This window comes from Cebus imitator, unplaced genomic scaffold (genome assembly GCF_001604975.1).
Source record: "Cebus imitator isolate Cc_AM_T3 unplaced genomic scaffold, Cebus_imitator-1.0 Scaffold9, whole genome shotgun sequence".
In the NCBI taxonomy this organism is placed as follows: Eukaryota; Metazoa; Chordata; class Mammalia; order Primates; family Cebidae; genus Cebus; species Cebus imitator.
The window spans coordinates 3,862,050-3,877,856 of NW_016107324.1; the positions used below are offsets into that span (position 1 = coordinate 3,862,050).

At 39.0% G+C, this 15,807-nt stretch overlaps 1 protein-coding gene across 2 annotated transcripts in view; it reads left to right on the forward strand.

Annotated features, from left to right (window-relative positions):
- The window catches only part of SLCO5A1 (solute carrier organic anion transporter family member 5A1), a 148,807-nt gene that overhangs the window by 127,774 nt on the left and 5,226 nt on the right, over positions 1-15,807 (forward strand). For both annotated transcript variants that reach the window (XM_017544750.2, XM_017544762.2), the window contains 2 exons: positions 10,308-10,467; positions 13,021-13,262. In XM_017544750.2, coding sequence (XP_017400239.1) covers positions 10,308-10,467; positions 13,021-13,262 — 402 coding nt within the window. The remainder of the gene's footprint in view (positions 1-10,307; positions 10,468-13,020; positions 13,263-15,807) is intronic.

The following is a 15,807-nucleotide window of genomic DNA, read 5'->3' on the forward strand; positions in this document are numbered from 1 at the left end:
CTGATTAAGAATGCTGGAAGCTGCTTCAAGGACCCAATTGTTTAAATATTTGCAGTCTGACTTTAAAAGAAGTTTATACATTGTAGCAAAAGAAGAACCCAGTTTCTATGGAGAATTTGTCAGGTTCCCCAAGTTCTACTAATATAGTCTAGAATGAATGAATGAAAACACCACTGGGTGCTGCAGCTGAGTAGGCATGCCACTTTTAGAGTAGCAGATACCTTTGTGTGAACGAAAATGGAATCCTTTCTCCAAGCAGGGTGTGAGCTACATTTTATCTTTGTTCCCTTAGCTGGATGCCTTTGTGCAGTGTACAACCTGCTCAACAGTATGGGTTGGCCTGCCTAGTTTCTTGTTCTGCATGATTTTATGACTTGCATGTGGCTTTTTTTCCCTTTGAAGTCAATAAAGAGAAAGATGAAGGGAGTGGCAGCGAAGAGAGGAGTCTTTGTAAGCTACATGTTTGATTCAGTGTGATTGGCACTTACACATGTCTCATGCTTACAACATCCCTCTACTGTTCATATTATGATCTCTATTTTAGTGAGAGAACCTAAGGCTCAGAAATTAAGTGATTTGTCCAAACTCATCAGTTAATAAGGAGTGGAGCCGAATCAGATCTAGATGATTTCTATCAGAGTTTGTGTTCTTTCTGAACACCACACTGAGGTGCTGTTTTAAATTGTGTGTTTTATAGAGGTATGCACTTGCATGCACACACCACCTTCTTGCTGAATGAACTATTGGAGATGTATCTACTTCTCGGTATTGCACAGTTTTCTGGTATTTCAGAGCAGCTGAGTGACAGGCATCATGCTACTTGTTCTGCATGCCTACCGCATTTGCTCTGTTGCTCTCACATCAGCCAGTCTAGATTTTCACCTTAGCCTTGCCACATACTGGCTGTCTGTATATAGGCAACTTATTTGGCTTTCCTGGGCTTGGTTTCCACATCTTTAAGGTGAGACTAGAGATAGCATCTATCTAGTTGGATTGATGTGAGGATTGAATAAAATATTTGGCCAATTCTTTAGGCTTTCTATGCTTCAATTTCCTCAACATTAACATGTGATCAATTATAGTGCTCATCTCTTAGATTAAAGGAAGGATAAAATGGGATAAAACACACAAATAGCAAGCAGTTGATAAATAACTATTTAAGGATATTTTTCTCTTTATTAGTGAGGAGAAAGTCTCAGAGAGGTTAAGTAACTTGCTTGAAGTCATACTAGAAAATGGCTGAGCCAGGGTTTGAAATCAGGTTTCTTTGATTCTGGATGCAACACTGCATACTTTTGATTATTAAACTATTCTGACAGAAGAAAAAAGAAAACAACAAAGAAAGCTACTATACAAGCCAGTTCCATTCATTAAAGTTTATGTGAGGGGCTCCAGGTTTACTGGCATGGTGAATTTTCTAACATTAAAAGGACTTAATGACTGACCTATCTTTGATTAGCATCAAGTACTTATGAATCACCTAAGTACCTGGGATGGAGTTGGGATGTTTTGGGAGAATAAGCTTTTCCTGTGGAGCCAAAATGGAATCATGGTCTTTTGTAGTATGAACCTGATGTGTTATTAGTGGTTTTCTAAGAAAATTCAGATTTGATAGCCAAAATATAGAAACAACTTAAATGTCTATAGACAGGTGAATGGACAAAGAAAATGTATGATCATGCATCACATAACGATGTTTCAGTCAATGATGGGCCACATATACAATGGTCATCCCATAAGATTGTAATGGAGCTGAAACATTCCATTGCCTAATGATGTTGTAGTCATAAGGTCAAAGTGCAATGCGTTGCTCACAAGTTTGTAGTGATGTAAAAAAATCCTACTGTGCTGGCAGTCCTACAATGCTACTGCACATACAATTGTGTAGAGTACATAGTACTTGATAATAAACAACTGTGTTCTTGGTTTATGCATTTACTATACTGTACTTTTAATCATTATGTGAGTGCATACTCTTTCTACCTATTAGAAAGTCACCTGGAAAACAGCCTCAGGCAGGTCCTTCAGGAGGTATTCTGGAAGACAGCATTGTTGTCTTAGAAGGTGACAGCTCCATGCATGTTACAGCTCCTGAAGACCTTGGGACAAGATGTGGAGGTGGAAGACAGTGATACTGCTGATCTTGGCGTTGTGTAGGTGTAGGTTAATGTGTGTGTTTGTGTCATAGTTTTTAACAAAAAGTTTAACAAGTTAAAAGAGAAAACTGTTTATAGAATAAGAATATAAAGAAAAAATACTTTTGTACCGCAGTACAATGTGTGCTTTAAGCTAAGCGCTATTACAACATAGTCTAACAGCTAAAAAATAATTACAAAGTTAATAAAGTAAAAGCTGATAATAAGCTAAGGTTAATTTATTATTGAAGAAAGAACAGTGGGGTTTTTTTTTAACAGCGGTTTTTAATAATTGAGCGTAGCCTAAGTGTGCAGTGTTTATGCAGTCGACAGCAGTGCACAGCCATGTCCTTGGCCTTCCCATTCACTCACCACTCACTCACTGACTCACCCACAGCAACTTCCAGTCCTGCAGGCTCCATTTGTGATAAGCGCCCTATACAGGTGTGTCATTTTTTATTTTTTATACTTCATTTTTCCTGTACCTTTCCTATGTTTAGACACACAACTCCTTGCCATTGTGTTATAATTGCCTACAGTGTTCAGTACACGAACATGCTGTAGAGGCTTTTAGCCTGGGAAAAATAGTCTATACCATATAGCCTAGGAGTGTAGTTGGCTACACCACTTAAGCTTGTGTAGTGCATTCTATGATGTTTGCACAGCGGCGAAATAATCTGATGATGCATTTCTCAGAATGTCTCCCTGTCATTAAGTGACACATGACTATATACATACAATGGAACACTATTCAGCCCGAAAAAAGAAGGAAATTCTGCAATATGCGACAACATGGACATTGACGTGGATGAACCTTGAGGACATCATGCTGACTGAAAAAAGCTGGTCACAGATTTCACTTACATGTGGTATCTAGAAGAGTCAAATTTATAGACTCGGAGGGTTAGAATGGGGGATTGGGATATGGGTTGTTACTAATCGGGAGCCAATACAGTTTTGGTCAAGCAAGATAAATAAGTTCTAGGGATCTGCGGTCCAACATTATGTCTACAGTCGACAATACTGGATTGTACACTTAAAACTTGGTTAAGAAGATAGATTTCACGTTAGGCATTCTAACCTCTATAAAATAAAAAAGAAACTTCAGACTTAAAAATCTGATGAGTTTTCATTTTGAAAGATCCTAAGAGCTCTAGCAAAATCCTGGCCCATTTCCAACTCACGTAATTACATTCCCAGCGCCCACAATTTCCCTCCAGTTTTAATTAGGAAATATGTTTTTGCTTCCTATCTGTGGCTGCCAGACTGTACTTCACACAGGTGTGTCCTAATCATTTTGGACCCGAAAGAGCTGGCATTGAACGTGAAAACTGGTTAAGTGATGCGTTACATAAATGCATCGTGTAATGTGAGTTATTGCCCCCCACTCTGCCTTTTCTTCAAATAATTGTTTTGAATGGAGTTAAATCTGATGTCCGTGTGAAGACTTTATAACCAGCACTATGTGCTGATACATTGCTTAGTAGTTCCAGCTTTACTGTCTACCACTTTCATTTATCAATTTCAATCTTTTTGGACTTAAAACAAAATCTATTATGTTATCTGGTTTTGTGACTTGAGCTACTGAGCTTAAACCTTTCCAGGGGTGATTTCTTGAGCTACCAAATGACCAGGAAGCATTTTCTCAGTTTTTTGCTCTTGGCAGAGACTGTTGGACAGGATGATTCACTCAGTCCCACCCAGCTCCAAAATTTTTCCCTAAAGTATCTTCTTTGAGTATAGCTTTATTGCCCCATGATATTCAGACTATAGAAATTAAATAAATACAGTTTGTTAATTCAGACCTTTGCCACTGGCACAAGTCCGCTTCCTCTTCACCACACCTGATTTTACCACAGGACAACACGGTGTCTTTAGACAGTAGACCAGCCCTCCCAGGTGACTTGCATTTCTGGCCAGGTCCATCCTAAATTCTCCAATTATATCATTCAAACCATTCATCTCCTTGCGTGTGTCTCAGGGGCAGCTTAATCTGCTTAAGTTTTGTTCTCCATTGTTTAAATATTTTGGCACCATTCAAAATCATTTATTGTAGATATCAGTAATTTTCACAGAAGTGTCTGAGAATTAGAGGGAAAAGAAGTTTGTTTGAAAGATCATAGATATACATGTTTTTGAATTATCCTAGCTACTTTTATTAATAGGTTTAGAGTTCACTTCTAGATGTAAGTACATGAGTTCATCTTTTTTTTGGCTCTATTTGGAGACACAAACAACATTTGTTTTACTTCATTTCAGGAGTATCAAGGGGATATAAAGTATAAGCAAATTTTCTTTCTGCTAAGTATTAAATTTTGTAACCGAGATATAAACAAATCGGCATAACCCCTGTAAGGTGTATATCTTGAAACATGATAAGGCTTTTTATTTAAAAAATACCTATGATGGCTGCATAATATTCGTGTGTTCCTATGCAACAATTTTGCATGTTCTTCACATGTACCCCAAAACCTAAAATGCAATAAAATAAATAAATGGGGGAAAAAAAAAGAAAAAAAAAAGCCTATGAATATTATTGAACTTAGGACCAAGTTTGCCAGTCTATACCCTTATATTAACATAGTTGATAGAGAAATGTTTGTTATGTAATGTTATCAGGGGATAAAATAGAATTTAAAACTTTACATATAATCTTGGTAGCAATATATTATTAATGTAATTCTATATGCACAGTGAAAAAAGACCAGAACAAAAGATACTAAAAGCATTAAAAGTGGATATACCTGGGTGTAGCACTATGCATAAGTTTAATTTTTTAGTCTTTGTGTATTTTAAAAAATTTCTACAATGAGTAGAAATTTATTTAATAATAAATAAAGGTATTTTGAAAAGCTATATAAGGGACACATTATTTTATTCAAATGATTCTAGACTTAAAGAGATAGTGTGTACACATTGTGGGTTATTACATGTAAGTTTCAAGTTATACCTGGTTTAAATTTGTCATCTACAAAGCCGAGGATGCTTTCACAATAAAAATAACAATTAGATACAGTAATCACAACTTCCATGAATACAGTCCTCTTCTAAACCTATGCTAGCACATATGCTATTGTATACTGTGCTTTGTTGATCATTCTCACTCTCCTTCATGTAGCCTGGAGGGGTATTTAATAGCCATAGACAGAAAGATTTGGTCCAAGGTCACATAGCTACTAAATGGCAGGCCTGAAACTAGATCTTCATCTAGTGTTTTTCCTACCGTTCTCTGTAGGAGTAAATTAAAAAACTCCTTTTTCCTTTTTGAAAGGAAAAATGTCATGGTAGCCTTTTGCACTCCTCACGTTTGTGATTCTGTTACTTCTGTTCATTCATGCTTCTGTTAAGTGTGGAAAGACAGCACACCAATATCTCATTGCATATTATGTCCGAGGCACAATGCTGGCCACTGGCCATACATTCACCCACCTAATGCCCCACAGCAACCGTGTGATGCTGACATTTTGATCTCTGTTTTACAAATATGAAATCTGAAGTTCACGGCACTTGTGAATTGTGGATATGACATTGAACCCAGCTCTTTCTGACTCACACTCAGAAACGCTGAAAGCAGAGTGCCAGAAAAACTGCATTAGAACTTTCTCCGGGAAGAAAGTGAAGTAAGCCATCTGGAAGACCTGTGCGAGAGGAAGTAAAACTAGGGACAGTTACACAAAGCTTCCCTGCCAGTGTTGGGGCTTACAGATGCACGCTATGGTGAAATAAAATTGGATTTAAACCCATTTCTGACCCTTACTAGCTGTGTGACTTTGGCAGTACCTACCCCCTCAAACCTTCAATTTCCTCACCTGGAAGTTGGAAGCATGGCAATAATAATGACAATTCTCACAGGGAATGAATGAGACAACTTACTTTGAGATCTCAGGGCGCAGTTCATGGAGTAAAAATAGGGTTCTGCTGATGTTAGTTTTAAATGGTAATGATGATTATGATGATGAGGATAATATTATAAACCTGAAGTTGCATAGCTCTGTAGAGCCAAGGAAGGGTTCTAATATGAAGCCAAAAATTTAAGTGGAGTTGAAAAGAAACATTCTCATTGAAATCTTCTGGAAGACTGAGATAAATTGATGTTAAGAAATTATGAAAAAGATATTAATTTTTTTCTAGCTCATTAGTATATTTTGCTAAAGAGGTTTCTTTCTTTCTTCTTCTTCTTTTTTTTTTTTCTTGTGTGTGTGTGTGAATCATGTTCTTCTAGTCCACATGGCTTGAGCATAGTATGTATGGTTTTCTACTTGTCACATCTTTTAATAGAGAGAAACTTGAAAGGAGGCAGAAGTCCCTTAAGAAAGTTAGGGGACTTCTCTTTGATTTATAGAGACCAATAGAAGTATGTAGTAGAAGTATGCTTAGATGGGGAAGTTCAAGTGTTCTTTAGTCTTGGGGTAGGGTGATGGGACACAATTGCTGGGGTGTGAATGTGGTTTTTTAGGGCCACTGTATTCTTACATACGTAGCTGTAATGGCCCTATCGCAGAAATGGTTTGAATTATGTTTAACAACCATCTGTCTTACTGTTATATATTACTTTAAATACGTGATTAATTTGACTAAGATTGGATAAGAAGATTGTTGTTTTTACTTCTTGTTTTCTTTCTTGCCGTCTCCCTAGGGCTGGTTTTCTTGAGGCCTCAATGATTGTGGGGCTTGCCATGATACCTCTTATAGCTTCCTGTTCTTTGAAGTTAGCAAGTTTGCTGGATTATCTCAGATTTCCTCCCTCTCTCTAGCTCTGTAATTCCATGATTTTTATGTAAAATATTGTGGACCACGCAGTTTTAAGGTATTTGCTATCGAGGCCCTGTGCCTTACTCAAAATTAACACTTATATTGATTCTTGAGTTAACATGTGCCTCTTATTTGGAGGACTACCTTCAACAAGAAGCTTTTGTGCAGTTTTCTATCTTGCCAGAAATGCTTTTTGTTTGTTGGGAAGGTGATGCACCGTCCCTTTGCACAAGGCCGAGTGCAGCTTTCAGTAAGTAGTCCTTGTGCGTTCTGTGCTCTCATGATGGGTTCACTTCAGGCTAATGAGAGATTGCTTGGTGTTACTCAGGTTTAAACTTGCGCTATTATTAGAATCCAGTGTGTTTTCTGGAGAGTGAATGACCACCAGACAGGACATTATTATTCTTAAAAGTGATTTTCAGCACCGTGAAAAGGATAAACCATGTCAGCAGCTTTTTGTGTGTGTAACATGATCACCTTCTCTCCTAATAACTTTTCCATGAATGCCCACTTCCTTCCATTGCTATTTATATTTGTTCATGTATTGATTTTCTTAGAGCTTTTCATTTGGTAGCTTTCATTCGTATCAGACACCATGATCTCATAAGAAAAGCAAACATACCCAAGGGTGACCTGGGACTGCGCTAGCTTCCTAAACTCAGGAAAGCTTTTTGCTTCCCTGCAATCACTGTGTTGTGAGCATCTGTTAATATTTTCTTTAGGTTGCTTTCTCTTGCATGGACATACTCATAAAGGAGAGGCGTTTGGAATCTGTGGCTATCACAGATGAATGCAAAGCATGCTGTTAACAGGCAATGCCGTATAGCTTCTAAATAACAATGATAATAACCACCGGTACGGGACTGTAGCTTGTCATTTTTATGACTAAGCATCCAGACACATAAAAGTGCTTTTATTTGGTTATGACTTGCAGGTTAGTTCTTCAAGTGCTGGTGAAGAGAATACTAATGCACACTGAGTACTTTTCGTGTGACAACAGCTAGCGTCTTACTGACCAGCTTCATAGTGGATCGCTTCGTTTGCTCAGACCTCAATCTCATCATCTGAACAATGCGAAAGTTGGTTTAGAACAGGGTATCTCATCCTCAGCACTATGGACATTTGGGCCAGATAATTCCTTATTACAGGAGGTGGTGGGGCTCTTTCTGTGCATTGCAGTGATGCAGGCAAAACCCCAAAATTGGGTCTCAGTTTGGGAGGGTTCTTGTCTTTGCACAGGAAAGAATTCAAGAGCAAGCTGGCAGTGAAAGAAAGCAAGTTTATTAGAGCAGCAATGTGCAGCTAAAGGGCGCCTCCATAGACAGAGCGTAGGCGGAGTGGCCCAGAGAAGCACTTGTGGACTGCTGGCTGGCTATATTTACATCCAGTATTAATTATATACTAAATAAGAGGCAAGTTATTCACAAGCTTTCTGGAAAAGGGGCAGAGAGTTCCCAGAACCATATAAGGTAACTTTCAGGCCATTGCCATGGCATCATTTATAAACTGCCAGGGCACTGGTGGGAGTGTCTTATGTAAATGTATCATAATTAGCATATAATGAGCTGTGAAGGCAAGTAGAGGTCGCTTTGGTTGCCAATTCTTGGACCTTCTGGTTTTGGCCAGTTTCTTTACTACATCCTGTTTTGATCAGCAGGGTTGTGACCTGTGATCACAAAGCAGGTGCCACTGATCTCCTACCTCAGTAGGAACTAGTGGCCCATTAGATGCCAGTAGCACCCCCTCAGTTGTGAGAACCAAAATTGTCTCCTGACATTGCTAAAGGTCTCCTGGGGGGCAAAATTGACCCAATGGAGACTCACTAGTCTAGAATAATATATTTTTAGGCATATACAAACTTTAAGATGGTATGACACTAGGAGTTTGTGGATGTAATGATTATAAGAGTCTTGCAATAATTTTTTTTCTGTGGAGTGACTTGAATGAAAAACAGAATTCATTTGCCTTTTGCCTTGTTAGAAGGCTTTCTTGATAAGACTATAATATTGTTTTGGATTTGTTTTCCCCATTAAAATTTAAGGACTCAATTATCAAAGTATGAAAACCGCCACAGGAGAAAAACTTTGAGAAAACAACACTCACCGATTAACATGCATGGGTGGGATGAGCTATACTACTGTACACGTGGTACTAGCATAGTCATTAAAGATAAATCTTGGTGGCGGGGGAGGGAGTTAAGGGATGAGAAATTACCTATTGCGCACAATGTACATTAGTCAGGTGATGGGTTCACTAAAAGCCCAGACTTTACTACACAAGATATCCACACGACAAAACTGTACTTTTACCCCCTCTAAATCTATCCCCTCTAAATCTATTTTAAAAAATATAAGACCTGGTACATAGCAGACATTCCAAAATATTTATTGAATGGATGGATAAATTGCTAAAGGTCTTTGATAAATGGATGGTTGGATGAAGGATCTGCTATTGCTAACTCATATAGTTTTGGGAACAATATTTCATCTCTGAAACACAAAAATGGTAGTCACAAAAGCAAAGAGGTCATGGGGTATGAGCAGACGGAGCCCTTTCCTTCTGCTGTGGGTCCCCCAGGTGCTCCTCTGCTCTACCACCGCCTTTTGTTTCCACGTCTCTCCCCAGCCCTATATCCTTACCTGCCTTTCCTTCCCTCTTTATTTGTTGCCTGAATTTATTTTCTTCGAGCTTTCCATATGGTATCATTTCTTTGTATCAGACACCACGATCTCAAGACAAGAAACCCACCATATGTGATTGTGGATCCATACCTGGGCATTCCTAAGTGAAGAACTGCTTAATCTTTATTCTCTGGTTGTTTAAGTCAAAATAGCAATGTGATTCCTAATCATCTTTGAAAATACTTCCTTTTGATTTTTGAGAGTCCCATGTCCCATGTCTTTCTTTGATAATTTATTATAGAATAAAAGTTTTTGGTCAAAGGAACGTATATTAGTAACCGTGACAGATGGCTTTTAACTGTAATCATATGTTCACAATGATGTTATTGATTCAATACTGAAAAGTATTTCCTCCATTTTATAAGGAAATTGAGGTACAGGTTTGTTAAGATGTAGAGTCAGGTGCCTGCAGTAAGTGACTAGTTATATTAGGGTTAGATTTGCAGAGCCCACATGTTGAGAGCAGGTTCATAGCACCAAGAGGGAGGGTAAAATTGAGGTGAGGCAGTCATTTGGTAAAAAGCATTGAATCTGTAGTACCAGACAGTTAAACATTTTTCTTTCTGTTTTGTTTTAAAGTCACAAAAATAATTGTGGAGGGTGGCTGCTTCAGATATCATGGCTTTGATTTGATAGGAAGAATATTTTCTCTAAATGTACAAATTATTAATTTCAAGACCTTTCCTGTGAGTTTTATTTTGGTAAGTGTTGCTCATGATCTGTTTCTCTTCTCTCTTAGACCTTCTCTCACCATGCCCCATAGGAATCTGACAGGAAGCTGCAACGTTAATTGTGGTTGTAAAATACACGAGTATGAGCCAGTCTGTGGATCAGATGGAATTACATACTTTAACCCGTGTCTGGCTGGCTGTGTTAATAGTGGTAATCTTAGCATTGGGGTGAGTATATTTCACAAGTTCCTCTTCTGTTAGCCCAACATCCTGTGAGAAGGATGTGATGAAATTCATATGCAGCCACAACGACTTCAGTCTTTCTTTTCAAGAGCTTCCAAGTAGCCTACAAAATGCCTCTGACGCAAACCTAAGAGGAAAGAAAATTATGCATTGCTATTATTTTTTTTTTCCCAGGGATGACTGGAACATTTGGATGCAGGGATTTGGTTTCATATCAGCTTTCTCCTACTTTACATTCTGTGCCAACTCAGTGAAACTTGATAAGGTTGAGCTCCAGGCCTCCCATTTGTTTCTCTGACAGTGCCCTTGTGATGGATTTGAAGGTCAAGATGACCACATTTGGTGCCGATAGAAGAGAATAGGAAAGCACCTCCCCTGACTGCAGTCTGTGAAGATGGGCGATGGCCATTTTTCATAGACTATCAGTTTAGTTCAGGCTTAAAAAAAAAAACCTTTGAAAGCAAAGATATTTCTGACAGTTCAAGAATAGGCTATTTTGAGAATTCCCTTTCCTGTAAATTATAAATGGGCTATAATGCTGTGGGAAAAGGTTTTCATATTCTACTCAGTTTCTTATTAAGCCTGGTTTGATTCTTTGCGGAAGAACAGATGGTAGGAATTTGCTTTCATTAAAAGGTTCAAATGCACGTGCTTGTTCTGTTCAGGTGATAAGGGACTATACCATCCACTGAATGTTTTGGATATTGTTTTTGAGTCTCAGTTTTAAACTGCAATGATAAATTGAGAATTCCTGTTGTTTGTTCCCCATTATATAATTGGTGAGCTCCACTGTGTCACCATGTTGAAAGAGACAGTGAGATCTCTTCTTTTGGTGGCTAAATCCTTCCTTGTGAGTCAGTGCTCATCCTTTAAAAACTGCCAAGCGGTCTTTTGAGCATGACAGCCAAACAGTGCCCCATCTTTATACTTTTTCTTGCTGCTGCTTCAAGTGTTCGAAGGTTGCAATGGGAGCCAGTTCAGCTGAAGTCCATTAAGTGAAGAGAAACATAGTAGTAGGAGGAAGGTTATCGGCTTATTTAACATTTGTTGGTTTTGTTTGTTTATTTATTTGGTATCCTGTGACACCGTTCAGTGTTTTATTTGTCTCTTTTTATTTGCCTTAAGTAGAAATTTCGGTAGTTAACACAGAAGACTTGGACTCTTGCTCTTCTGTATCCTCAGTCCCCTAGAATGACACCTGGCATGTTAGTGTAGGGGTTCATGAATATTTGTTGGAAAAAGTGAACAAGTGAATTTGAGCTCATCGTCTGACTCTGTCAGAGACCAGGAGCAGTACTGGGTGGAGGCTAGAGTAGGTAGACCCAAGTTACATCCACAGAGTTGGCTGCTCTTCTAGAGGGTGTAGGGCACCAGCTAACTAAAGGGACTAAAAGGATGTTTAAAATGGATGCACCCAAACGTACATCAACTTAGCCACTGTGGAAAGCAGTTTGGAGATTACTCAAAGAGCTTAAAACAGAACACTACTCAACCCAGCAATCTCATTACTGAGCATATATCCAAAAGAAAACAAATCGTTCTATCAAAAAGACACATGCACTTGTATGTTCATTGCAGCACTGTTCACAATAGTAAAGACATAGAATGGAGCTAGGTGCTCATCAGTGGTGAATCTGATAAAGAAAATGTGATAATATACACCATGGAGTACTACACAATCATAAAAAAGAATAAAATCATGACCTTTGCAGCAACATGGGTACAGCTGGAGGTCATTATCCTAAGCAAATTAATGCAGGAACAGAAAACCAAATGTCACATGTTCTCACTTATAAGTGAGAGCTAAGCATTGGGTACTCATGGACACAAAGATGGAAACAATAGACATTGGAGACTATTACAGTGGGGAGGTGGGGAGGGAGGTGTGAAAAACTACCTGTTGGGAACTGTGCTCACTACTTGGGTGATGGGATCATCTGTGCAACAAACCACAGCATCACGCAATAGACCCATGTACCAAACCTGCACATGTACCCCCATATCTAAAATAAAAGTTGAAAAAGAAAAGAAAATGGAACACCAATGCGATGTTCACTAGTATTGGTGCTGAAGTCATCATGGTTGCATTATGAACTATCTGCATTTACTAGATTGTTTACTTTAGGGCCGACTGTGTGACCAGAGTTGTGCTAGGTTCGTGCTCTGTGAACACAAAGAAAAATAAAGTTGGTTCTGTTTTTTGAGGGGCTTCTCTAATTGGATAGCCCAAGAGTGAACAGCAATTGAGGCAGAATATAATGATGACAAAAGCAAGCATGCGGAATGTGAATGGTATTGAATGTTGAAAGCTTCTCAGAAAAGTTTAGGTTTAAATAATTTTGACCAGCAGACTTTGGTTTTGTTAGACACACACTTGAGATCCTTACTGTTATCAATGAGGAAGCTATTTTCAATGAAATATTTTGTGTTTTAAAAATTATTCGAGCTATTTTATTTTTATTTAACTTCCTCTTTACATTCCTATGCCACAGTTAGCTTTCGAGGGGCACACCACTGATCTTTATTTTGCTCACTTAGATACGGAATTATACAGAATGCACCTGTGTCCAAAGTCGGCAAGTGATCACTCCGCCCACTGTGGGACAGCGCAGTCAGCTCCGTGTGGTTATTGTCAAGACTTATCTCAATGAGAACGGTTATGCTGTGTCTGGGAAGTGTAAACGGACCTGCAATACCCTTATCCCGTTCTTAGTTTTTCTTTTCATAGTCACGTTCATCACAGCATGTGCGCAACCATCAGCCATCATAGTAACACTCAGGTGAGAACAGCATTCATCTTCTAGGGTGGGCTCTGTACTTAGAATTTCCGGAGCACATACTCCAGGACAAGGGGCTGATGTGGTAAATCAGAGAGCAAAGCAAAATTAGCTTGTGCAGGAGGGCACTCATAGTTGCCTGGTGAACTTAAGAGGGATTTTTCCCTATCAGGAAGGGAAAGGAAAGTTGTGATGTTTCATACTTTGGAAATTTCTTTATTCAGTTGGGTTATTCTTACTGTGTAATGAAACTTCTTTGGGGTGTTTTTGATTCCTGAAGTCTCTGCCCTATGAGATTCAGCTTCAGGAGTTGAAAGTCATCACTCTGTGAGAAGCTGGACCCCAGAGGAGGGCAGGAAGTAATTTGGGAAAGTTGCTAAGTCGTGCATACAGCAAAGGCTATTATCTTCAACCTTGGAGATAGTTAATACCTTCGGGATCAGTGGTGATTTATGCTGGGCCTGCAATTTGAAATGCTGAGTTCATTAATTTTACTATCATATAAAATTTCAGAGTTCAGAAAAGGGTATATTGGGGAATGTAATTTCTCTCTCTCTCTCTCTTTTTTAGTTTTTCAGGCTGTGCTTTCTTTGCAGTATCTTGTTTGGATTTGTTTATAAGAGGACATGGAAGCTACTTTTGTCCTATTAAAAATGATGGCACTGATGTTCCTGGACCAAACTGAGGGTTGGACTGCTATTTTCTGCATTGCAATAATGAGATGCAGATGAACAGGGGAGGAAGAGAGTTTTTATTTCTGCAACTGGTCATAGGGAGAAGGCCTGGAAATTATCCCCAGACCAACTCAAAATTACAAAGTTTTTAGAGCTTATACATATACCTTCTAAGCTATATGTCTATGTGTAAATGTGCATTCATCTAAAGACATAAGTGATGAACTTCTTTTAATCTATAACTAAGGTCAGAATCCTGAAGACCTTCCTCTGGAGCCTCAATAAATTTACTTAATCTAAATGGGTCCAGGTGCTGGGGTGATTACCCTTATCTTGTCTCCTGGTAAATCACGAAGGTTTGGGTAGTTCCTTCATACTCCCAATAAACTTGTCTGTGGAGTCCTGGGGAGTTTTTCCAGATCCCCAATAAAACTTGTTTAATCCTAAATGGGTCCCGTTAAGAATTCCCTCATTATTTTGTCATGCTTTAAGGCCCAGAAAAGGCCTAGAAAAAAACTCTTGGTGGGCTTTTTGTTATATTCCAGCCTTTGTATAAGGACACTGGCTTTTCTTTCTTTTTTTTTTTTTGACAGAGACTTGCTCTGTGGCCCAGGCTGGGGTGCAATGGCATGATCTCAGCTCACTGCAACTTCCACACCTCCCAAGTTCAAGCGATTCTCCTGCCTCAGCCTCCCGAGTAGCTGGGATTACAGGCACATGTCACCACACCTGGCTAATTTTTTGTATTTTTAGTATTGTATTGTTTTGTATTTTCACTATGTTGGCTAGAATGGTCTTGATCTCTTGACCTCGTGATCTGCCTGCCTCAGCCTCCCAAAGTGCTGGGATTACAGGCAGGAGCCACTGCGCCCGCCGTAGGCACTGGCTTTTAATATTCAACTTAAACAGTCAGTACTGAAACAGTTGTTATGGAGGCCTGTCACACTGATACATTCACATCGGTGCGTTCATATTTGCAGTAAGGACTGCAGTGGACAAAGGAAGGAACTGGGTGGCGTGGTGAAGCCAGAAGAACACACCCATAGGTCTGGGCAGCTTCAGGGGATTCAGCGGGTACAGTGCAAGGAGGGAGTGAGGAAAGGGAGTCAGTTCTTACTCTTCCTCCAGGCTCCTTGGATGCCACAAGGTTGGGCACCTTGCAGGAAGCACCTGCTGCGATGTCACTGCTTAGCAAGGGCAGTGGGCTGAGGCAGGCATGTTCTGCCTTCTTTTCTGCTTGGTGCTGAATCAGGCATTTCCCAGCAAAGCTGTTCATTGACAACCAGATAGTAGTGCATGAAAGGCCCACTGGTTTTTTATTCAGTTCTTCCAGCAGCAGATATTTATGGAATAACAACCTGTGTGCAGTGCCGTGCAAATTGCTATGAGAAATAAGGAAATTGGGGAAAAGGTGACAAGGGCACTGGTGTTGGCAAAGTTCCCATTATATACCATAGTCTCATGGGTATGCGATGGAGAGGATAAGGTACTGCATTATTTAAAAAGATACATGAATCATTCATAAATATACTCAAATAATCTCATTCTTTGCACTTTAATTCTTCAAGAGATGTTAAATAACTCATAGACAGGCTGCTTTTTCTTTTAGTCTTCAAACATGGCAAATCACCAGTTGGCTTCTAACCTAAACTTTCAGAAAAGGAGCACTTTAATCTTTGCTAATTACAAAACCAGTAGACTTCAATCTTCCTGTCACATGGGAATAACTTGGAGCATAAAATTAAAAAAAAGAAAAAAAGATGCAGTTGGAGGGCTTATGCTTTCTCGGATGTTTGACTTTTTTCCTATATACTTTTGAAGATACTTTTATTCTTTTTTTTTTTTTTTTTTTTTTTTTTTTGAGACGGAGTTTC